Source organism: Danio rerio, chromosome 25, assembly GCF_052040795.2.
Source record: "Danio rerio strain M-AB ecotype USA chromosome 25, GRCz13ab, whole genome shotgun sequence".
In the NCBI taxonomy this organism is placed as follows: Eukaryota; Metazoa; Chordata; class Actinopteri; order Cypriniformes; family Danionidae; genus Danio; species Danio rerio.
The window spans coordinates 4,964,744-4,989,149 of NC_141045.1; the positions used below are offsets into that span (position 1 = coordinate 4,964,744).

Here is a 24,406-nt window from a genome sequence, read left to right on the forward strand (position 1 = left end):
CACGGTAAAGTGCTAAATCATGCTAGGAACATGTTACTTATGTGTTAAAACATTCATAGATTTGTATTATTAATTCATGCTAATTCATGCCTAAACATGATAGCACTGTGCAAATATGCGCTAGCAATGTGCTACATTATAACAGAAATTGTTAGCATCAGTTAAAATTTGTATCAAAGCGTGGGCGTCACGGTGCCGCAATCAGTAGCACAATTGTCTCACAGCAAAAAGGTCACTGGTTCGAACCTCGGCTGGGTCAGTTGGGATTTCTGTGAGTTTGCATGTTCTCCCCATGTTGGCGTGGGTTTCTTTCAGGTGCTCCGGTTTCCCCTACATATTCAAAGACATGCGCTACAGGTGAATTGGGTAAGCTAATTTGTCCGTTGTGTGTGTGTAAATGAGTGTGTAAGAATGTTCCCTAGTGATGGGTTGCAGCTGGAAGGGCATTCGCTGCATAAAACATATGCTGGATAAGTTGGCGGTTCAATCCGCTGTGGCAAACCCTGATTAATAAAGGGACTAAGCGAAAAGAAAACGAATGAATGAATATCACAACGTCATGCTAGGAATGTTTAATAAAATGACCATAGCCACAAATGTAAAACATGCTACTGATATGCTAATGCTAATATAAAAATATCAATGATAATGAGATTTACTTTGCTTTACACGTTAGCAAATTGTTAAACATGCCTTTAACATGTTATTTCATGCAAGCAATGTTAAATCATGCTAGATGTATGCTAGCAACATGCCAAATTAGTTATTTAAAACATTAGTAACTTTGTTAAATATGAATAATATTTACATTAATGAATGCTAACATTGTGTTAAACATGGTAGCAACATGCAAATATATACTAGCAACATGCTAAAACATGTTAAAAAGCTTTTAAGCAACAGTTATTAATAAAAAGTCTAACTGGAGAACATGTTAATTCATGTTAGCAAGATATTAAATATGAAAAAGGCACGTTAGCAAAGTATTAAACATGCTATTTCATGCAAACACAGTATTAAAACATGCTGGTATGCTAGTGTGCTAAAACAGTAGTAATAAGTTTGTTTAATATGAATCATACTAATATTAATTAATGTTTACATTGTATAAACATGGAAGCAACATTCAAATATATGCTAGCAACGTGTTAGAACATGTTAAACACTTGTTAGGAATGGTTAACTTTGTGTCGAAACATCATTCATGCTAGGAACATGTTAAAAATTCATATGTGGAACATGCTAATTCATACTAGCAAGATGTTAAACATGCAAAAGGCATGTTAGCAACATATTAAATATAGTTCCTGCAAAAACAGTGCTAAAACATGCTAGAAGTATGCTAGCATTGTGCTAAATCACTTGTAAATTTGAATAATACTGTTAAACATGGTAGAAACATGCAAATATATACTTACAACATGCTACAACGTGTTAACAACAGTAAACTTTGTGTCAAAACATTATTCATGCTAGGAACATGTGAAAAATATAGATGTGGAAGGTGCTAGTTCATGCTAGTAACATGTTAAACGTGAAAAAGACACTTTTAGAGAATATTAAACATGCTAGTTCATGCAAGCACAGTTTTAAAACATACTAGAAGCGTGCTAGTAACGTTCTACAACATGTTTACGCTTGTTAGCAACACTTAACCTTGTGTCAAAACAGTTTTGATGCTAGGAACATGTGTAAAATTCATATGTGGAGCATGCCAATTGCTACTAGCAACATGTTAAACATGAAAAAGTCATGTTAGCAAGGTATTAAACATGCTAGTTCATGCATGCACAGTGTCAAAACATGCTAGTATGCTAGTGTGCTAAAACACTAGTAATAAGTTTGTTTAATATGAATGATACTAATATTAATAATGTTTACATTGTATAAACATGGAAGCAACATTCAAATATATGCTAGCAACGTGTTAGAACATGTTAAACACTTGTTAGGAATGGTTAACTTTGTGTTGAAACATTATTAATGCTAGGAACATGTTGAAAATTCACATGTGGAACATGCTAATTCATGCTAGCAAGATGTTAAACATGAAAAAGGCATGTTAGCAACATATTAAATATAGTTCCTGCAAACACAGTGCTAAAACATGCTAGAAGTATGCTAGCATTGTGCTAAATCACTAGTAAACTTGTTTAATATGAGTAATACTGTTAAACATGGTAGCAACATGCAAATATATGCTTGCAACATGCTACAACATGTTAACAACCGTAAACTTTGTGTCAAAATATTGTTCATGCTAGCAACATGTGAAAAATTGAGATGTAGAAGGTGCTAATTCATGGGTAAGCTAAATTGTCCGTATTGTATGAGTGTGTGTGTGTGTGAATGTGTGTGTGGATGTTTCCCAGAAATGGGTTGCGGCTGGAAGGGCATCCACTGCGTAAAAACTTGCTGGATAAGTTGTTGGTTCATTCCGCTGTGGCGACCCCGGATTAATAAAGGGACTAAGCCGACAAGAAAATGAATGAATGAAGGTGCTAATTCATGCTAGTAACATGTTAAACATGAAAAAGCCACTTTTACAGAATATTAAACGTGCTAGTTCATGCAAGCACAGTTTTAAAACATACTAGAAGCGTGCTAGCAATGTGCTAAAACACTAGTACATTTGTTTAATATAGTATTATTTTAAATGCATGATAACGTGTTAACCATGATAGCAACTTGCAAATATATGCTAGCAACGTTCTACAACATAATAATGCTTGTTAGCAACACTTTACCTTGTGCCAAAACAGTATTGATGCTAGGAACATGTGTAAAATTAATATGTGGAGCATGCCAATTCCTACTAGCAACATGTTAAACATTAAAAAGGCACGTTAGCAAAGTATTAAACATGCTAGTTCATGCAAGCACAGTGTTAAACATGCTAGATACATGCTAAACATGTTAGCAACTTGTTCAACATGTTAGAACAATTACAAAACCATGTAATTCATAGCAAAACATGATAGAAACAGGTTAAACATGGAGCAAATGCCAATTTGTTGACAGTAAATTTGTCATTTCAGTGCAGTTTATGCAAAAAAAAAAACAAAGACAAACATGATGTTTTGGGGTTTTTTTAGGTGCTAAAGGATTGAAAAGTGAACCTGAGCTTCACTACTGGTAACACACACTTCTCGTTTTATTCCGGTTCATTTAAATGTTTAATGCTAACAAGAAACAGATGTTCAGATTTAAAGAAATCTACAGTTCTGCGTATCCTTTCACATTATTTTAGACTGGTAGGCAGCATGAGTTTTGTTTTCCCTGAACAATCTCTGTGATACCAGATATCATCCAAATGAAGGGCGATGAATGAAACACGGTGATAAGAGATACAGCACAGATTACAGCTCTAGATGTGCAGCACGCCATTGAGAAGAGCTGCTATAAACCCAGAGCGATGCAATCTGCCTCACACACACACTCGCTCATTTACACACGCATATGTTTGACTTTGTAAATGAGATAGTACGAGTGTGCATGAGAGTCTTTTATTGATTTCATACTCTATAAATATTTAAGTTGTCAGTTAGTTAAATATTCGTAAATATTAGTTGTAATTACAAGGTAAATAAGTTATACCATAAGGAAAATAAAATGTTAGAAATACACATTTTACTTGATTAAACTTACAGTTTTTACAACAAATCTAACTGTTTCAGTATATACACACTGTACCCCTCACTGATGTCTAATTTTCTTTGGTATGTTTGTCACACTTTATTATGTGAGATCATAAAACTAATTGAAATATTTGTCTAAGATAACACAAGTAAACACTCCATGCAGTTTTTAAGTGAAAATTTTTAATAAACAAAACTACATAGCCCTGTGTGAAAAAGTGTTTGCCCCCTAAACGCAATGGGGTCTATTTTGACGGTCCATGCGCAGAGCGCAAAACGCAGTGCGCAAACGCTTTCAGGGCGTGTCAGTACGCATTTTTGCTAATTTAAGGACGGGAAAATCTGCTTTGCGCCGTGGCGCATGGTCTAAAAGGTTTGAGTTTATTTTCTTAATGAGTTATAGGTGTGTTTTGAGAATAAACCAATTAGAGTCTCATCTCCCATTCCCTTTAAGAGCCAGCTGCGTCGCACCAAGAGCGCATTCGCTATTTACAGGACGCAAAGTAAGTCTAAGTGGAAAAAATGAGCATTTCACAAGCAAACAGTTAACAGTTAATAGTTTTTTTTATCAGAAAACTGTTAAACAGAGCATCTACTGCGTGAGAATGAGAGATAATGGATCTACTTTCACTTTCGCTCTTGGATAGGGAAACCTTTACACACAGACATCAATGAGTTATATCCTAAAACACATGCTGCGCCCCATATGGTCTAAAACCTGCAGGTGGGCAAATATAAGCTTGTTTTTAATAAAACAAATATAAATATGGATATAATAAATAATACTGCTAATAATAATAACATTATACAAAAGCAAATTGTTATGAATGAACTGAAAAAGCCTCCCGAGATGAAGAAGACATAAAAGCAGTGATTTTTCATATTTATGTAGGCTAGAAAATAATATGTTTTGTAATATTTTAATCCTTTATATTTATATTCTATATCTAGTCTTATTATATCCTATATATATCCTTAATATTTACATTTGTTCATATGTAAAGATATTTGCCTATTGCTCTCTTGTGTGTATTAAGCAGTGTTTAAGCGAGGCGCAACTCTGCGCTGGAGTTTAGACCGGGTTTGTTTTGGTCTAATGAAAAATCTATTATAGTTTCTCAAAATAGCGACGCGCCAGCGGTCCGCCTCAGAACGCCTTCCTTTTTAGACCAGAACGCCTATGGGCGCACAAATGAGCGCTAATGCATTTGCTATTTAAACAGCGTAGCGCAACGCCTCAAAACGACTCCTGCGCCAAGCTGAAACTACCAAAAGACTATTGCGCCACGCCTTGTGCCACATTGCGCCGGGTGTATGATAGGGCCTAATATCTGGTTGGGTCACTCTTAGCAACAACAACTGCATTTCAGCATTTTCAGTAACTTGCAATGAGTTTGTGACATTGCTGTAGATGAATTATGGGCTACTTATCTTTGTAGAATTGTCGTAATTCAGCATTCTGATGGTTTTTGAGCATGAACCGCCTTTTTTTAAGATCATGCTACAGGATCTCAGTTGGATTCAGGTCAGGACTTTGACTAGGCCACTCCATAGTCTTCATTTTGCTTTTCTTCCTTTGGATCATTGCCCTGCTGCAGAACTTCAGCTTGAGGTCATGAGGACTCTATAATAAAGTAAATAATAAATAAATAATAGTCATTAATGAATAACTATATTTAAAGGACAATGGAATACATAGCATTTAAATGTACAGTAATTCATAAAATGCACAGAAACTTTAAAAAAATGGCCTAATGTGCATTATTTTTATTTGTTGATAAAATTTATTTAAAAAAATCATATCTAATATTGTAAATTAGTGTCGTTTGAATGCATACTGTATGATATTATAAATACAGAACAAACATAATGTGACTAACAAGCAAATAAATAACTATCCACTTGTTTATAAACATGTTTTTATTTCAGTGTATACCTGCACAGTGTTTTATTGCACAGTTATAGACGCACAGGTATGCAAAATGACATGCTCTCTCATCTGTAAGCCCACTCATTTTTGGAGAATTGTGATTCAGCCACAATCGATGGTTTTTGAGCATGACCTACCTTTTTAAGGTCATGCTACAGCGTCTCAATTGGATTCAGCTCAGGACTTTGGCTGGGCCACTCCAGTCTTTTGTTTTTCTTCAGGCATTCAAAAGTGGACTTCTAGGTGTGCTTTGGATTGTTGTCCTGCTACAGAACCCAAGTTCACTTTAGCTTGAGGTCATAAGGACTATATATAGAAATAAAGTAAACAATAAATAAATAATCATATATATATATATATATATATATATATATATATATATATATATATATATATATATATATATATATATATATATATATATATATATATATATATATCAAATAAAAAAACTAAGAGCTTGAGGTAATGTGGACTATTTATATATATAGTAATAAAGTAAATAATAAAAACATAATTTCCCAGTGTTGGGTTGCAGCTGGAAGGGCATCCGCTGTGTAAAACATATGCCGGAATAGTTGGCAATTCATTTTGCTGTGATGACCCCTGATAAACAAGGGACTAAGCCAAAGTAAAATAAATGAATAAATAAATAAATTAATAAATAAATAAGTAATAGTTATATATTAATACATTTATATAAAGGGTCCATTTAAAATGCACCAAAACTTTAAAATACTGGATATGGTATTATAAATGCAAAATAAACAAATAAACAAGCTAACATTATGTGACAAATGTGCAAACAAATAAATATCGACTTGTTTACAAACATGTTTTTCCTACAGTTTGTATATGTACATTGTTTTATTGCGCAGTTATAGACACACACACACACATACACAGATGCAGAAAGACATGCTCTCTCATCAGTTAAGTGCAGAGCCAGCGAGTTTATTAGTGAGTTAAGCCTCAGAGTGTGCAATTAATTAAGCGTCTGAAAAATGTCCCGTTGAGAGGCAGGTCTGGTTTCACACTGGGCTGCCAGCCTGCTGTTGTCGAGTCAAGCATCTTTACGGGACAGCGGATAGAAGAGCAGATACAACCAAAACAACACTGCGCTTCATCACACCACTAATACCGTATTAATGTAGGCTCAGTGAAGCGTTTGCTACATTTAAGAAACTTGCTTATACAGCATACTACAGTTAAAGACCGTTTGTGTAATAGGACTTTACACAGTTTACGTTATATAAAAATTGTGTTAATGGAACATCTATATGTAATATCTTTATTTAGAAAATTTAAATAATGACAAGCAGCTTTGAAGTATAGTATAGGAAAAGAGGTAAATAAAAATTTTTTTTAATTGCAGGAAGACTGTCTGTGTAACAAAAACTGCGCAAATATATTTAAAATGTATACCAAACATGATATAGTGTAAAATATTTAAATAAATAAAAAATGACGTGCAATACATGCAAAAAATATGCTAATTAAGTCAGATAGTTGGAAGGGATTGATTAAATGATGAATTGAAAAAATATTCAACCCCATTAAAAAATAATTAATAATTGAACCACAAAATTGTAAATAATTCTTTTTTTTTTTTTTTAAACAAAGACTAAATCTTTTAAAAAAAAATTTAAAATACATTTTTCTGGAGGTTTTTATCTTTAATAGACAGGACAGTGGTGATTCCAGGCAGGAAAGTGTGTGGAGCAGAGAAAAGAAGGATTGGCACAGGATCTCGAACCGGGAATTGAACACTGGTCTCTGTGAACACCTCAGTGTTTTGTGTCGACACTCTAAAAACTAAGCTATAGGTGCAGACATCTTTTAAACTTTTAAAACAATAGTTTTATAGTTGCATTAAACTCTGATGATATTATTATTGTGACTTTTTTAATACAATATAATACAAATATAACACACAATGTCATTTAAAACATTTTTACCTTAATATTCCAACATTTCTATGTGGGGAAATATGGTGTACAACAAAACAAAAAGTGAAAAACTGATTAGGTCATGATGCTCTTACTTTTAAAATGTGAGAAAATGTAATTTTATTGTAAGTTTTTTTTTTTTCATTAAAATGATCTTAATTTTTTGTCTTTTATCATTTAAATGATGTTGATGGTACATTATGGTGGTACTGTACGTTTATTAGTTCCAGCTCCAGCTCGAAATTCTGAAGCTGCGGCTAACTAATATTTAATTTATTCATTCATTCATTTTCCTTCGGCTTAGTCCCTTTATTAATCAGGGGTCGCCACAGCAAAATGAACTGCTGACTTATCCAGCACGTGTTTTACACAGCAGATGCCCTTCCAGCCACAACCCAGTACTTGGAAACACCCATACACACTCATTCACACTACAGCCAATTTAGTTTATTCAATTCACCTATAGTGCATGTGCTTGGACTGTGGGGGAAACTGGAGCCCCCGGAGGAAACACACGCCAACACGGGGACAACATGCAAACTCCACACAGAAATGCCAACTGACCTAGCCAGGGCTCAAACCAGAGACCTTCTTGCTGTGAGGCAACAGTGCTAACCACTGAGCCACTGTGCTGCCATGTTTAATATAATTTAATCAAGGGTCACCATAGTGGTATGAACTGCCAAATACTTTGTTTTGTTTTTTGTTTGTTTTATTTTGTTTTCAGTTATTTTTGTTTGTTTGTTTTTTGTTTGTTTGTTTTGTTTTTATTTTTGTTTGTTTTTTTGTCTGTTTTGTTTTGTTTTATTTTATATTGTATTGTTTTGTTCTTGGTTTGTTTGTTTTGTTTTTGTTTGTTTTATTTTGTTTTCTTTTATGTTTTTTTTGTGTTTTTTGTTTTTACTTGTTTTGTTTTGTTTTTTGTTTGTTTTTGTATTGTTTTGTTTTTTAGTTTGTTTTGTTTTTGTTTGTTTTATTTTGTTTTCTATTATTTCTGTTTATTTAGTGTTTTGTATTTTTTGTTTGTTTTGTTTTTGTTTGTTTTATTTTGTTTTCTATTATTTCTGTTTATTTAGTGTTTTGTTTTTTGTTTGTTTTGTTTTTGTTTGCTTTGTTTTGTAGTTTGTTTTGTTTTTTTGTTTGCTTTGTATTTGTATTTTTTGTTTTTTTGTTTTTGTTTGTTTTGTTTTGTAGTTTGCTTTGTTGTGTAGTTTGTTTTGTTTTTTTGTTTGTTTTGTTTTTTAGTTTGTTGTTGTTGTTTGTTTATTAAAGTTCCCCCCACACAATTATTTAGTTCATTTGTTTGTTTTTGTAATATTTGACAATAGATAAACATGTGGGCGGCACGGTGGCTCAGTGGTTACCACTCTCGCCTCACAGCAAGAAGGTTGCTGGTTCAAGTCCCAGCTAGAATAGTTGGCATTTCTGTGTGGAGTTAGTGTTAGTGTTATTTAAAAATATTGCTAACTACGTATAAACTTTATTCTAACATTTAAATAGCGTTCAACTCGACTTAAGAGTACTGTAATTATTAAATGCTGCTGTAATCAACACTTATTAATCAAAAAATGTTTTCCAACATTAAAAAAAAGAATCGATTTTCCTCCGATTGATTATTTATCAGCCGAGCTCATTGCAGACAGGATGCAGACAGCGTGTTCATGCTCTGTTTGATGCGTTTACGGCTCTTCAAAGCCTCAAGAGTCGCACACAGATCAATTATTCACAGCGGCAGGACGAAGAAAGAAACAAGGAAACAATGGAAAGGCCTTTGAAAGAGAAAAAGGCGGAGGCGTGCAAAGCAAAAATAGCCCCGTGTTTAGACAGAGATTAAAACAAGCCGAGCCAGCAGTTTTAAGAGGCCGGAGTGATGAAGGAAACCTGGAATTGAATCAAACGAGTCAAATTAAATGAGTCATTAGTGCGATTAATGCATGTCAGACACTCCCTGTGCATTTCTACATTACATCATTTACAAGAAAACAATGCAAGAATGTAAAAGGGATGGTGTAAATACTATGTGCTTAATTTGCTTTCATTTTACTTTGAATTTGTAGGTGTATTTTACTTGGGATTGTTTGTTGTGTTTACAACGATTCTTTGAGGAAATATCAACATAAAAAAATTAAGTGAATAAAAATAGCTTTAGGTGGCTCAATGGTTAGCACTGTGGCCTCACAGCAAGAAGGTCACTGGTTTGAATCCCGGTTGGACCAGTTGGCATTTCTGTGTGGAGTTTGCATGTTCTCCCCGTGTTGGTGTGGGTTTCTTCTCGGTGCTCCGGTTTCCCCCACAGTGCAAACACATGCGCTATAGGTGAATTGAATAAACTAAATTGGCTGTAGTATATGAGTGTGTGTGTGGATGAGTGTGTATGGGTGTTTCCCAGTGATGGGTTAAGCCTGGTATAGGGCATCCGCCGCGTAAAACATTCCCTACTGGAATAGGGGAGAGCGGGGCACAAAGTAACACTTTTTGGTTTTGGTCAAATACAAAAAAGTAATTGGGTTAGACAAACCATTTTTTTTTTAAATCAACAGCACACAAGCCTCTCCCACTAATAAGCAATGAATGTATGATCGCCGAGCCTATGGTTTCTGCGCAGCATTGCCAAAAGTGCCAGGAGTAAAAATGTTACTATTTACCCCACCTGCGGGGCAAGTTGTAACAGACAGATGGTTAGTTGTAACACATGCTTATAAAGGCAGATTCCACACAGTTAATTTAAGCTCAGTTTACTTTAAATGGTAGCTTTATTTCCTCAATAATTGGCTGATTTATTTTTATTCTACATAGCACAGTATGTTTATTTATTTATTTATTTATTGGACAAACACATTTAAATCTGTTTGCATTATTATGCATTTATACATTATTATACAGTGCATTTATTTGCATTATTAGCAAATTAAATTAAATAAATATTTAATAAAATATTTTCTATTAAAAAGCATTTTAATATAAAAAGTTCCCAACATTACTGTACACTCAAAATTTTAAAAACTATTTTGTTCGTGTTATTGGTGTCCAACCTTGTTACAACCCTGTTACAACTGTTAACTGTTCGCTGTGACATGTTTTCCTCAAAACTGGCTTGCAGTCATGATGTTTTTTCTTAAAATGGTTTCATTTTTTAGCCTAGAAGACGGTGATCAAAACAAAATAAGATTTTATGTACATACTTTCACAGATTGTTTTAAAATGAAAAAATATTGACTATAATAAAAAATACTTTTATGCGGCAAAAATGGTTTCTCATCCAAATATCACCAAACTTTTTCAATAATTAGCAGAAAGATGTCTGCTGACACTGTGGTGAAATCTCAGAAGCATGCCATGGTTCACCCTGAGCAAATACCTTAAAACTCTGTTAAATTTAACCCTGTGTTGCTTTGTGCCCTGCGCTTTCCTAGTTGGCGGTTCATTACACTGTGGCGATAGATCAGAGACTAAGCCTAAAATGAATGAATGGAAAAAAAGATTTCTGTGTTAGTGCTCAGTGCAAGTTTGCATTAGTTTTACCTTGAATCTGTAGGTGTACTTTACTTGGATTTGTTTGTTATGTTTGCAATGAATATATGAAGACAATAATAAAGTAGGAAAATTAAGTACATTTAAAAAGAAAAAAAAAAAGATTTCTGTCTCAGTACTCAATACAAGTTTTGCTTGAGTTTTACCTTGAATCTGTTAGTGTATTTTACTTAGGATTGTTTGTGGAAATGCTGAGTTAAAAAAATTAATAAATGTAAAAATAAAAGTAGCTTTCTGTGTTTTTTAACAACAACTTTTATTTTAAACACTGTCAAACACATTGAGAAAGATTTCAGTGTAGCAAAAAAACAACAAAAATAATATATAAACTCAAAATAACATATTACACCATGAAAGAACAACAAATAATAATATTAAGTATACGGCAATAACATGTTTGTCTAATCTATATACTTTCAGCTTTCTGTGTTAGTACTCAATGCAAGTTTGCATTCATTTTTGTGTTCAGTCAACATTCACTACGTGATCGCAACTTGTATGTCTGTCTGTGGTGTGAAATTATGGAACAGTCTAGATCTCAAACAATGTCAGGATAATAATCAATTTAAAAAGTTGTATAAATATATATTATTAAAGGAATATAATGATGAAGGTGATTGAAAAAGGATAAATGAAATTTTAATTAATGGCTGTTTGCTGTACTTTGTATTTTATTTATTTATTTTTTCCTTGGGTCTATGTTACAAATTGTAAAGGTACAAATAGATTCAAACATATAATATTTCAAAGATGCCAAAACATTAAATTATGTCTCATGTAAAAAGAAGAGATAAGTAAAAGAAGAAATAAGTTTAAGTAATGGACAAATGATGTATGTGGTAATGGGGTGGGAAAATAATAAGCATGTTGAAATGTGTTTTTTTGCAACCCAGGCTCATTCTGGAAACGTAGCCCCGTGGACGTTTCTGGAGACCACGAAATACGTCTCGGGAGTTTTTGTATTCGCGAATCCGCGAGAGACCACTGTGCGCGCTTTTTCGCGTCTCGAATACTTCTCGCGAGCGCGCGCCGTTCACGCCCGCGCTGTTCTTGCATAAAAAGCAGCCGGAGGCCGCTGTCGAGCGACCGTCTGTCCGACTGACTGAGTGAATGACTGAACGATTGACTGGGCGGGCAACCGGCCAATCGGCCAACCCAGCCACCCTCCTCCTCTTCCTTTTTCCCTAAACCCAAGCAACGATTTACAAAAGCCATCCAGAAAAAGAAAAGCCCTCATCTGATTTTGACCGCGTTTTCGGATGTCACCGCATTCTTAAGCCGTTACGAACTCGTTCACTTTATTTCTTGGATTTTGTTTTTTGTCTTACCTGATTTCAGGAACCGCTCTTCCCCTGACTCGAACCCGGTTGTAACCGCGGCTGGCTCCTCCTCTGGGCCTGCGATGCACCGACGTAACACGGCGAGCTAACCGGACAAACTGATTGCGGCGGGAAAGCGCTCCACATGGAGGAGGTGAGCTGTCAGGCCGCGAGCACGAAGAGAAGTGGCATCACACCGCCTCGTAGTGTTCGCTTAAAAAAACAAAATGTAGCCATACATACCTCCGGCCACGTAAATCGTGGTCTCCAGAGACGTCCGCAGCGCTACGTTTTCAGAATGAGCTTGGGTTGATTTTTTGTTAATAATATTTTATGTATGGTAATTTTGTTCGAAAATAAATCAATTCAAAACAACAGACCATTAAATTGATTTTTAGATAAAATAAATTGACTCAAACAGTCTGACGTTGATTCAACATCACCCCGAAGACCAAAATAAAAAACATTAAATCAACGTCGGAACATTATGATAAAAAGTGTTAACGTTAACTCTGTTGGTCTGTTTTCTCCTGCATGATGAGCAGTTGGCTAGCTTTATCAAGCTTGTTGAACACGGTCGATATGATAGAATATAACATGCATTCATAGCGAGGTACTCGCTGAAAAAAAGCACAAACGAATACTCAGCCTGATTTCACGAGGAAACGTAAGTATTTCTAATTAACCAATTCGTACGAATACGTACGATTTCAGTCGTACAAAAATGTACGATTTTAAAAAGGAGGCATGGCACCCAACCCCACCCCTAACCCCAACTGTCATTGGGTGATGAGCAAATCGTTCTAAATTGTACAAATTAGATCTTACAAATACATACGAATTAGCCACTAAATCAAAAAGTTACGAATTGCCGTGAGATTGCGTTGGAATACTCACCAAAGAAATTACTTCTTGTAATCAGGGGCGTCTCATCAACTCGTCTGCAGCCACAGGTGGAAAATGGTGGACGGACAAACGCAATGCAGGTTGCAGTGAAATCACGCTGCCTCACACATGCGCAAAGCAAGGTCACCTAATTAAACTCATTTGATTATATAGATATACTTTCAGCTTTCTGTGTTAGTACTCAGTGAAACTTTGCATTCATTTTACCAATTTGAAGTAGTATTTTACTTAGAATTGTTTGCTTACAATGATTCTTTGAGGAAGTGTCAAAGTAAGAAGATTGTGGTCATTTTGCACTGGTAGTATTTTCACTTTTCGCTGTTTCTCAGTTGTATTTACACAGTTTTATTGTTTTATCTTTTGCTGCTGGGCCTATTAACTTGCTGTTTTATGGAGTTCCCAGGAGTTTATTTTTTACTCTAAAATGACATCCATAGTGCAATTATTGGCTGTTACCGTGATTGTTTGATACCTCATTTATCTGACATGTCAGTACAGTATGTAAACATAATGTAACAGGAAATTTGCTAAAAAATGTGTTTATTGTATAACAGTGGTTTGTTCTGTAGACAATTGAAAAAATATTGCTTAAGGGGGCTAATAATATTGACCTTAAAATGTAAAAAAAAAAAAAATTAAAAACTGCTTTTATTCTAGCCGAAATAAAACAAATAGGACTTTCTCCAGGAGATAAAACATTATAGGAAATACTGTGAAATATTCCTTGCTCTGTCATTTGGAAAATATTAAAAAAAATTTTTTTTAAAGAAATCATAGGGTGGCGAATAATTCTGACTTCAACTGTATATAAATCAATAATGCATGTTTGTGCTGTATCCGTAGGCACATGTTTAATGCTACTTTCTGTCTGTGTGTAACAGGTGGATGTCGTAGATCATGAGTGTTTTGGGGTCACCAACAAAACCAAGCAAGTAAGTCCATTCATATCAATATCCTAAATTCAATTCATCTTTATTTCTTTAGCGCTTTTACAATGTAGATTGTGTCAAAGCAGCTTTACATTGAAGATCTAGTAAGTTGAAACTGTCAGTCCAGTTTTCAGGGTTGAAGTTCAGTTTAGTTCAGTTCAGTGTGGTTTAATTTTCACCGCTGGAAGTCCAAACACTGAAGAGCAGATCCATTGATGCCTTATGGGGGACTTATGAGCTGCACATTTGTAATGATTATTAGTGATCTAGCAGCTGCAGATCGCTAATGGACTACAAATCCGCCATTTGATGGACAACATATTCCAGTCATGCACCGCTTACACGCACCGGTTCCTCATTCTGATTACACACAAACACACAGCCGATGCTGATCATAGACTGATTACACATGTGTGAAGATTTCAGGGTTTATGAATCTGTCTTCAGCTTCTTACTTCATCTTATATTTTTATTATTCAGCATCATTATGTATTTAGTAAGTTGTTACAATGATATAAAGGCCTATATCACACGCACCGGTTCCTCATTGTGATTACACACAAACACACAGCCGATGCTGATCATGGACTGATTAAAGGACTATTTAAACAGCGCACACATATGCATCATGGCTGAGTCTTCTGTACTGTGAATATGGACACTGGACATGGAGTTAAGGATCCAAATGCAGGTTTATAACAGAGAGATTGTCAGGCAAGCAACGGTCAACATAGGGGTAAACAGATATGTACGGGGAAATCCAGATTCGTAGTCAAAATCACAGGCGAGTGGTCAGAAGGCAGGAAGCAGACAGATTTCTAGGCATGGATCTAACACGGCAAAGGAAACGCATCAAAATGTTTACAGTACAAATAAACAAGACTCAGCAACTAGTGTGTGTGTCTGTGCTGCTTTTGAAGTCCGCGTAATCAGTTCTGAACAGCATCAGCTGTGTGCTTGTGTATAATCAATAGAAGGAGGAACCGGTGCGTGTGAGCGGTGCATGACTGGAATATGCAGTCTATGCAATGGCGGATTTTTCGTTCGTTAGCGATCTGCAGCCACTAGATCGTTGTTAATCACAATGAAATTTATGCAAATAAGTCTACGTTTTTGCTAATAGTTTTATCTTGTGAGGTTTATTGCAGTTAATTACATTTTCCCGCTGTTTATTTTACATTGTTTAGTCCGCTTTTTACATTTTCCTCATTTTTTTCATGCTTTTTTTTAACAAATACTTGTACGTCTTTTGTACTGTAAACTCCCCTCTTAGTGCATGTTAAATGAATCACGCTTTTTGTGAATGTTTTCGTCGGACTGCACACACCTAGCCAAACATCCCGTAGTTAGTGATTTTCTGCGAGTGTGTGTCTGTGTGTGTATTACAGTCTTGGTTAACAGAGCTGCTCTGTTTGGGAATGTTTGCCTTTCCTGCCCTGCTGGAAACAACCTGTCTGTCTTTCTTTCTCTATGTCTCTCTCTCTTTCTCTCACTCTCTCATAACCTGTATGCTCACTTCTAACGCATGTTGTGTCCAGTGTTCACATTAGAGCAGGACAGTAAGATTTGTAAGGCTGTAGTGATGAAGAGCAGGCGCCGTTCCTCCTCCTCCTCATCCTCTTCTGCTCTTGTTTGCAGTGGGGTGGCCAGATCCGACAGCAAGATCAGTGCCAAGACCCTGTTCGGTGAGTAAACCACGCGTTTGTTTGGAAATTAGAGGCGCTGGGAGTACTATTGCGCAATATTGTACGTTGTCTGAAATGTTAGCAATCAAATAAAAGAATAAATATAAGAGTTTGTTAATTGAGTAATTGTATAAAATGCCTGTCATGAAAATATAAACGTAACTTAAATGTTTGCTCTTAATAAAAAATGAGTGCACTGCTAAGATTAATCACATCCAAAATTAAAGTTTGTGTATATATATATATATATATATATATATATATATATATATATATATATATATATAATGTGTGTGCATGCTGTTATTATGTATGTTTAAATACATACATGCATGCATATATTCATATAGGAATATGCATATAGAAAATGTTTATGTATATTTATTCATGCATGTATTTTTTTTTCGGTTTAGTCCCTTTATTAATCTGGGATCGCCACAGCTGAATGAAACACCAACTTATCCAGCATATGCTTTACGCAGAGTATGCCCTTTCAGCTGCAACCCAATACTGGGAAACTGTTTTTTATATTTTGATATAAAAGATATATATATATATATGATGCAAGTTATATATAAATGTATATATTTATTAGTTTATAATAAAAATAAATAAATATTTCATATTTATATAAATAAATATTTAAATAAATAAATATTTATTTTAGTTTTGTATAGTTTTGTTTGTGTATATATTAGGGCTGTGCGATTTAGGGAATAGAACTAATTGCAATTTTTTAAAATTGTATTAATTTTTATTTTTTGACAGATATTGCGATTTGATTTGCGGTTTGATTTTGTAGTCACGCTTCAGCTCAATAATCTGTATCGTGTAGCTTCTGACTGCTAAAATACAGTGAGTGTTAGTTAAAAAAGGGAACTGAAAAGATATTGGGCCCTATCATACACCCGGCGCAATGTGGCGCAACGCGCGACGCAATTGTTATTTGCTAGTTTCATCTTGGCGCAAGACTCGTTTTGAGGTGTTGCGCTACGCTGTTTAAATAGCAAATGCATTTGCGATCATATGTTTGCTCGGAGGCATTCTGGTCTGAAAAAGCAGGCGTGTTTTGCCGCATTACTATTTTGAGAAACTGTAATAGTCTGTTCTTTAGACCAGAACAAAGCCGGTCTAAAGTCTGGCGCAGAGTGCGCCTCGCTTACACACTGCTTAATACACACAAGATGTAGAGCAATACGCAAATATCTTTACATATGAAAAAGAATTAAAATCTTATATATATATATATATATATATATATATATATATATATATATATATATATAGCATATAATAAGGATATATAGTAAATAAATATAAAGAATTAAAATATTACAAAACATATTATTTTCTAGCCTACATAAATATGAAAAAACACTGCCTTGAATCCTTCTTTATCTTGGGAGGCTTTTTCAGTTCATTCTTAACAGTTATTTTTGATTAATGTTATTAATATTAACAGTATTATTTATTATATGCATATGTATGTTTGTTTTATTAAAAACAAGCTTAGATTTGTCCACCTGCAGGTTTTTGTAACCACAGGGAGTGACACAAACAACTGAGGTAGGATCCAATATGCAGGTTTATTGGTAGTCAGGCAAGCAGTGGTCAACACAGGTGCAAACAGATGTATAAAGGCAAATCCAGAATCGTAGTCAGTAAACAGGCGATAGGTCAAAAGGCAGGCGGCAGGCAGGGAGAACAGGAATACAAGGCTTGGTCTAAACACGGGTAAACAAGACAAGGAAAAACGCGTTGTAGTTAGGCTTGGGCGGTATTACGGTATTATGGTATACCGCGGGATCTAAAAATAGAAACGGTGTCAGTTTCAATACCGTTATGCCGTCATAAAATATTAAATATCCTTTATTTAATGCCTACAAAAACGTATGTGTGGTTGCCATCACGGGACAGTGTGGAGGAGAGAGAGAGAAAGAGGGAGAGGGAGGGGGAGAGGGTGAGAGGGAGGGGGAGAGAGGGAGAGGGAGAGGTGACGTGACGAGTGGCGCTCCAAAGTGTCCTGCAGTTTGGGAGTTTCGACTGAACAGAAGGGAGACGTGGTTAATATGAACGAGAGGTCTGCATTAGAGCTGAAGATCTTTGCCCGAACCCGGCGAGACCCGAAAAAATCCAAATCCCTGCATTAAAATCTATCCCTGCAAAGGTGAAGCAAATGATGACGAAGTAGTAAAAAAAAGATAATTTTGACGGCGGTCAAGCCAGTCACTAGCTCAGAAGGAGCGGTTATTCCAGCCGCAGGTATTTCGCGGTCGCTCATACACTGCGTATTACGGTAGAGCCCTAAACCGCAAGCTGACAGGTAAAATGACGAGGCCACTCGCTACCCTGAAACTGCTGTCATGGCAAATTAAATGCATGTTCCTGACTGGTAGAAGATGAACAAACAATCCAACCCAAAACTTGCAAAATCAGCCAGATCAGAACTCTGCATCTCGACCTGTAGCAGCAGGAAAGGGTGTTCAGCTGCTGGAGCCCGTGAGCGCAGGACTGCGCTAAAGCCAGTGGATTTAAATGTTCCTCCACAAACACACGTAGCCTAATCTTGGTGAGTACAGGGTTTAAAATTATAAATAAATATTAATTAAACCATATAATCATAATTTAGACAGAGTATACAGGCTAATGGTGGCCTTATTCTTTTAATATTCAGCTTCACGGCCGCCCTAATGCCAGATTGTGAAGAGAAATGGAGAAACAATTCTTGCACAGCCTTTAACTAAATTTCATTATTGCCAAAATACCCGTCATCATTTAGAGTTTATTTTAATTTGATTTGTTAAGCAAGATTTCTTTTTTTAATTGTGTTAGCCAATTTAAAGGCAAAGTGTTAGAGTGCTGAGATGTTACGATGTTTCAGAGGACTTATTTTATTTGTTCGCGGGAGCCGGCCAGATTTCTTACGGTGTGGGAGTAAACTTCTGAATAAATCGCGGGAGAGATGTGTGTGTGTGTAAGAGAGAGAGAGAGATACAGAGAGAGAGGGGTGTTGTGCGTCGCCTCTCTCTCTCTCTCTCTCTCTCTCTCTCTCTCTCTCTCTCTCTCTCTCTCTCTCTCTCTCGCTCTCTCTCGCTCTCTCTCGCTCTCTCTCCGCGAGCCTAAGATTGCATAGAAGGTATTCAGTTTCTGAATGGTTTAGGCTCAAGCCAACAGTTTGGTGACGCTATCTGAGCCTTACGTCATAATTTTTTTTTATTACGCCGGTAATACCGGATACCGGGGTAAAATATGGAGGCGGTTTGACGGTCTCAAAATTTGGATACCGCTCAAGCCTAGTTGTAGTGTCATCAAAGGATAAACATGACTCGGCAAACTGAATGGGTGAGTGTGTGGCTTAAGTAGTGAGTGCAATCAGTCTCTGACAATACTCAGTAATCAGTCTAGATGAGGAAGCATGTGTGGGTGTGGCCGGAGTGCATGTATGAATATGTAGTCCATGGTTATTGATAGAGCAAACCAGCGATCTTATGGAATCTGATCGCTGGTAATCGTAACAGTTTTAGACCATATGGGGCACAGCATGTGTTTTAGGATATAACTCAGTTGTTTGAACACACTTCGTTATTATTGTTCATTTATTCGTTTGCTGGAAATTAGAACTGAGTTTAGAAATAGCTTTGAAACAAATCTTTGCGCTTAACAAACGAAATTAATTATGTATAGGCTAATTGATGTCTGTGCGTAAAGGTTTCCCTATCCAAGAGCGAAAGTGAAAGTGAATTATGAGATGCCTTATCTCTCATTCTCGCGCTGTAGATGCTCTGTTTAACTGTTTTCTTGCTAGTGAATTGCTCAGTTTTTTCACTTACACTTACTTCACGTCATGTAAATAGCAAATGCACTTATGGCGCGACGCAGCTGACTCTTAAAGGCAATGGGAGATGAGACTCTGATTGGTTTACTCTCAAAACACACCTATAACTCATTAAGAGAATAAGCTCAACCCTGTTAGACCATGTGCCATGGCGCAAAGCGGATTTTCCCGTCCTTAAGATAACAAAAGTGCATTCTGACACGCCCTGAGTGCGTTTGCGCCCTGCGCTTTCCACTTTGTGCATGCACCGTCAAAATAGAGCCCAAAGAGTTTCTGCAGTTTTTATCAAGGCTGTACATAAAAAATGTAGTTAATTCATGTTTACCATTAGAAGCTGGAAATATTCACACACTGCTGCCACACAACTGCGTTTACACCGCTTAAAAATGTTCCTTGTGCATAATACGTCACTTTTCAAATCAATGCAAAGATTTGCGAGCAGATTGGTGCCTCAACACTTTCTGTTTGCTTTCATGAAGAAAGGCCCTGTGTGTGTCAGTGATGCAGTGATAGTGTTTTTTTGTATGTTTCCTCCCACTGGATTGCATCACACTGTGTCCTGCTTCCTTTGAGATGCCGGACCAGTATGTAAAGGTTCTGGTAGTACAGTAGGACATTTGCATGAGTATCGCGCACACACTCTAAGCCATTCAGCTAAAGCAGAACAATCACGCATTTGCCAATCAAATGAGTCTGGCAGGAGATTCACACAGCAGAGGAAGCCACAGAGAAATCACCGTTCACCACACACACACTCATAGTATTACTGATAGAGACTCATCACGAACTGTATGTGAACCAGATTTTGATAAAAACCCAAACAATACAAGCATACTAATAAAGCAAAACAAAACAAATCTGAAAAATGAGTTGTGTGTAATACAGTGTAATGACACAAGGAGAGACCACTAAACCACTGAAGGCTTTTCTGGCTTTCTGGCCTCTAATATTGAGAATGAAGTCACATGTATTGCTCAGGTGTGGGTTTCTTACAGACTTCAACAGAGTGTCAAAATCCTGATGGTTCTGTGGGTCTCGACTATCAATTCTGAGCTTTATTTTGTATTTTCTATTGGATTCAAATCAGGTGATTGGCTGGGCCATTCTACATATTGATTTTCTTTCTCTGAAAGCATCTGAGAGTTTCCTTGGCTGTGTTTTGGATCATTGTCTTGCTGAAATGGTTTCATCTTCATCCTCCTGGTTGGACTGAAGCAGTTGATATTCATTTACACTGAGGAAAGGCAGAGGGTTGCTGAAGAACTTCTAAAGAGAATTCAGCTGCTGTCTGGGCTTTCACTGCCCTGTCTTCATGTGTTCAATACGTTTTTGCTGTGTCATTTCATTATATTACAAATAACTCTATTTGTAAACTAATGAGATTTGTTTTCTTTGCATATATGGATTTCCTTGGTTGTTACCAACATCTGGGGAAGATTTCAAGTCACCAACCTCTTTCAAAATATGTTTTCTGATAAAAATAATGATGTGTTAAATACTTATTTTACTCGCTGTATAAGACGGAAAATGTGATTGAAATGTCTTTCAGTTGGCTATATAGTTATTAATAGTAATCTCTCGACATGGCACATCCACCATGTTTGTAGTTTGCTTACACTTCCCCCCTGAATTTGTAGTTCTAATCAATTCTCATCCAACATGTTACAAGTTGTATGTAGCAGTTAGAGTACAGAAGCTTCTACACTTTGAATTTCTAATGTAAATAGTAGAGCATGTGGGAACACTTCTCAACATACATTCGGGACATAGCACGCTATTATACACCCGGCGCAAAATGTGTTTGGCGCGATTTGTTGCTATTTTCAGATCAGCGCAACCCTAATTTTTTTATGTTTTGTGCCACGCTTTTTAAATAGGAAATACATTTGTGCCGCTTTGTGGACTTATGGGTGTGCTGGTCTATAAAGGAGGTGTGTTAAGGTGCATTGTTGGCGCATTGCTATTTTGAGGAACTGAAATAGACTGTAGTTGAAAGTAGGTTTAAAGTCTAGCGCAGAGCACGTTAGCTGTGCGCCTTAAACGTATTCACATTGCTTAATACACGCAGGATGTACAGCAATACACAAATATCTTTACATATGAAAAAGAATAAAAGGATTCAAATATTACAAAATTTGTTAATTTTTACATAAATAGTAAAACCACTGACTCCATGCCTTCTTCATCTCAGGTTTCAGTTTATTTATTATTTTATTATGTTATTATTATATATTTATTAAAGGCATATTAAGGTCTCACCTTATTTTGATGGTCCGTTTGTTGAATTTAGGTTACATTGCATCTACATGCCAACTAATTCTCATTAGATTATAAGTAGACTGTTAGGTTGGGGATAGGGTACTGGTGGGGGTTAGTGTAAGTTGAAATGTACTTGCAAAGTTTCTTATAGTCAGTTTAATGTGTTGAAGGAGCAGTATCAGCAGATATTAAGCAGACAGTCTGCTAATACTCAAATGGACCTTTAAAATAAGTGTTACCCATATTTATATATTTTTTTAATAAAAACAAGTTTAGATTTGTCCACCTGTCAGGTTTTGGGCCATATGGGGCATAAGAACAGGATGTGTGTTTGAATATAACGTAGTTTTCTAAACACACTTTGTTATTATTGTTCATTTATTCATTTGCTGGAAATTAGAACTGAATTTAAAAATAGTTTTGAAACAAATCTTTGCGCTTAACAAAATTAATTAAATCTGTAGGCTAATGGATGTCTTCAGTGGACAGTCTTCAGTTTCTTTATCCACAAAAGTAAAAGGAGTAAAGTAAAGAGAAAGTAAAGAGGCTGAATGGAGGAGGCTCGTTCTTTATTCTCGCGCTGCAGATGCTCTGTTTAACTGATTTCTCGCTAGTGAAGCGTTCAGTTTTTCCACTTACAAAGTTCGCCATGTAAATAGCAAGTGCGCTATGGCGCGAAGCAACTGACTCTTAAGGGGAATGGGAGATGAGACTCTGATTGGTTTATTCTCAAAGCACACCCATAACCAGGGCTTAACATTAACTTTTTTGATCACCAATCACTGTGGCTAGTAGTTTTCCAACGTTACTAGCCACTCACCATTTCAACTAGCCACAATTTTAAGGTTAGGAAAATATTTTATATACGCATAAATATGACTTTGACATGCTAAAATTAATTCATTTAGAATTTGAGTTATCTCTACTTGCCTCCTCATTAATTTCTCTTTTTGTGTGTAGTGTATGAGCTTGCTCAATCGAGCAAATGGGTCAGGGTTTCATATATTGCAATTAGTTTTCATAGTTTTCAGAGCCCAAAATGAAGGATTTACCCAATTTATCTCTATCCACACCATACATAAACAGTTAATTATTTCTTAGCCACAAATTTCAAATGTGTCAAAACAAGCAAAATATAGCTGAATATACTTTTTATTTAACAAAACATATGCACTGTAATCTGTCCTGACTAAAGGTCCCAGATCCCCAGATCTCCTATTAAAGCAATTTTATTGTAAAAAATGATAATTAAACCATATTAAGGCAAAAGAAAGCAGGTAAAAAACATTGTGTGTGATAATGAAAGGATAAACACACACACACATGGTTAATGTTAGACCCATAAACAATCTGTTCAAAAAATGGTTAAACCGAAAGCAACTGGCGCTGCTTACAATAAGTCAACTCTGGAACTCTTAAAAGCAGCAAGGCTGTAGGTGCATGTTCCTCCCTTTTTGTCCAGTCTATTTGTAAGAGAACCGATCGCATAAATTGTATTTCTAGACACAGTTGGTTCACTAAAGGAAACGGGAGCGCGCACGTGTTATAAAAAGTGAGTGATTATCCTCTCATTCGGTATTCACCTGCTTTGCTCGCGCGAAGTCGCGAACGCAATTATTTTTGTCAGTCGTGTTACTTCTCGATCGCCTGTGCATGCATATTGGACCATCCTTATTGTCGAACCCTGCTTTTAAGAATTATTATCTGGGAAAATTATTTTCAACCAGCCAAAGTGGCTAGTGGGAGTGTCTGTCTTACCCGCCACCACCGAAATCTACCCGCATTTGTCGGGTTGGTGGGTGTTAATGTAAAGGCCTGCCCGTAACTCATTAAGAGAATAAGCTCAACCCTGTTAGACCATGTGCTCGAGCGCAGAGCAAATTTTTCATCCTTAAAATGGCAAAAGTGGGTTCGGACACGACCTTAATGCTTTTGCACCATGCGCTTTAGACTTTGCACCTAGATCATTAAAATAGAGCCCATACTAATTCTATTTTACAATACTATTTAGGATGGATAAGCGAGTGTTTCTCTCTCCTGTGTATATTTGAGTCATTAAGCGGAGCTGCTTTAGGTGTTTTGGTCATTGAGAACCGTGTCTGAGCTCAGGAAGATCTGTCTGTTTCTCTCTTACTTTCGTTCTGTTCCTCAAAGCCTCTTTCATGCTCAGTGAGTGACTTCAGCACACACGGCCTTTCCAGACACACCCGGCTGAACACTGACAACATGCTATGTGTGTGTTCAGGATCAGACGCACACACGTATAAACACACACCACTGGAGACACATACTGTACATGCATACAAACACACACACATACACCACAGGAGAGACACACACATCACTGGAGACACACCACCAGAGACACACACATACAGTACATACAAACACACACATACACACACACACACACACACCACTGGAG

General features: G+C 36.2%; 1 protein-coding gene across 14 annotated transcripts in view; it reads left to right on the forward strand.

The window, feature by feature from the left end:
- The window catches only part of eps8l2 (EPS8 signaling adaptor L2), a 137,139-nt gene that overhangs the window by 33,683 nt on the left and 79,050 nt on the right, over window positions 1–24,406 (forward strand). For all 14 annotated transcript variants that reach the window (XM_087311509.1, XM_087311513.1, XM_087311507.1 and 11 more), the window contains 2 exons: window positions 14,155–14,205; window positions 15,841–15,887. In XM_087311509.1, the coding sequence (XP_087167635.1) occupies window positions 14,171–14,205; window positions 15,841–15,887 (82 nt within the window). In that variant the 5' untranslated portion in view covers window positions 14,155–14,170. The remainder of the gene's footprint in view (window positions 1–14,154; window positions 14,206–15,840; window positions 15,888–24,406) is intronic.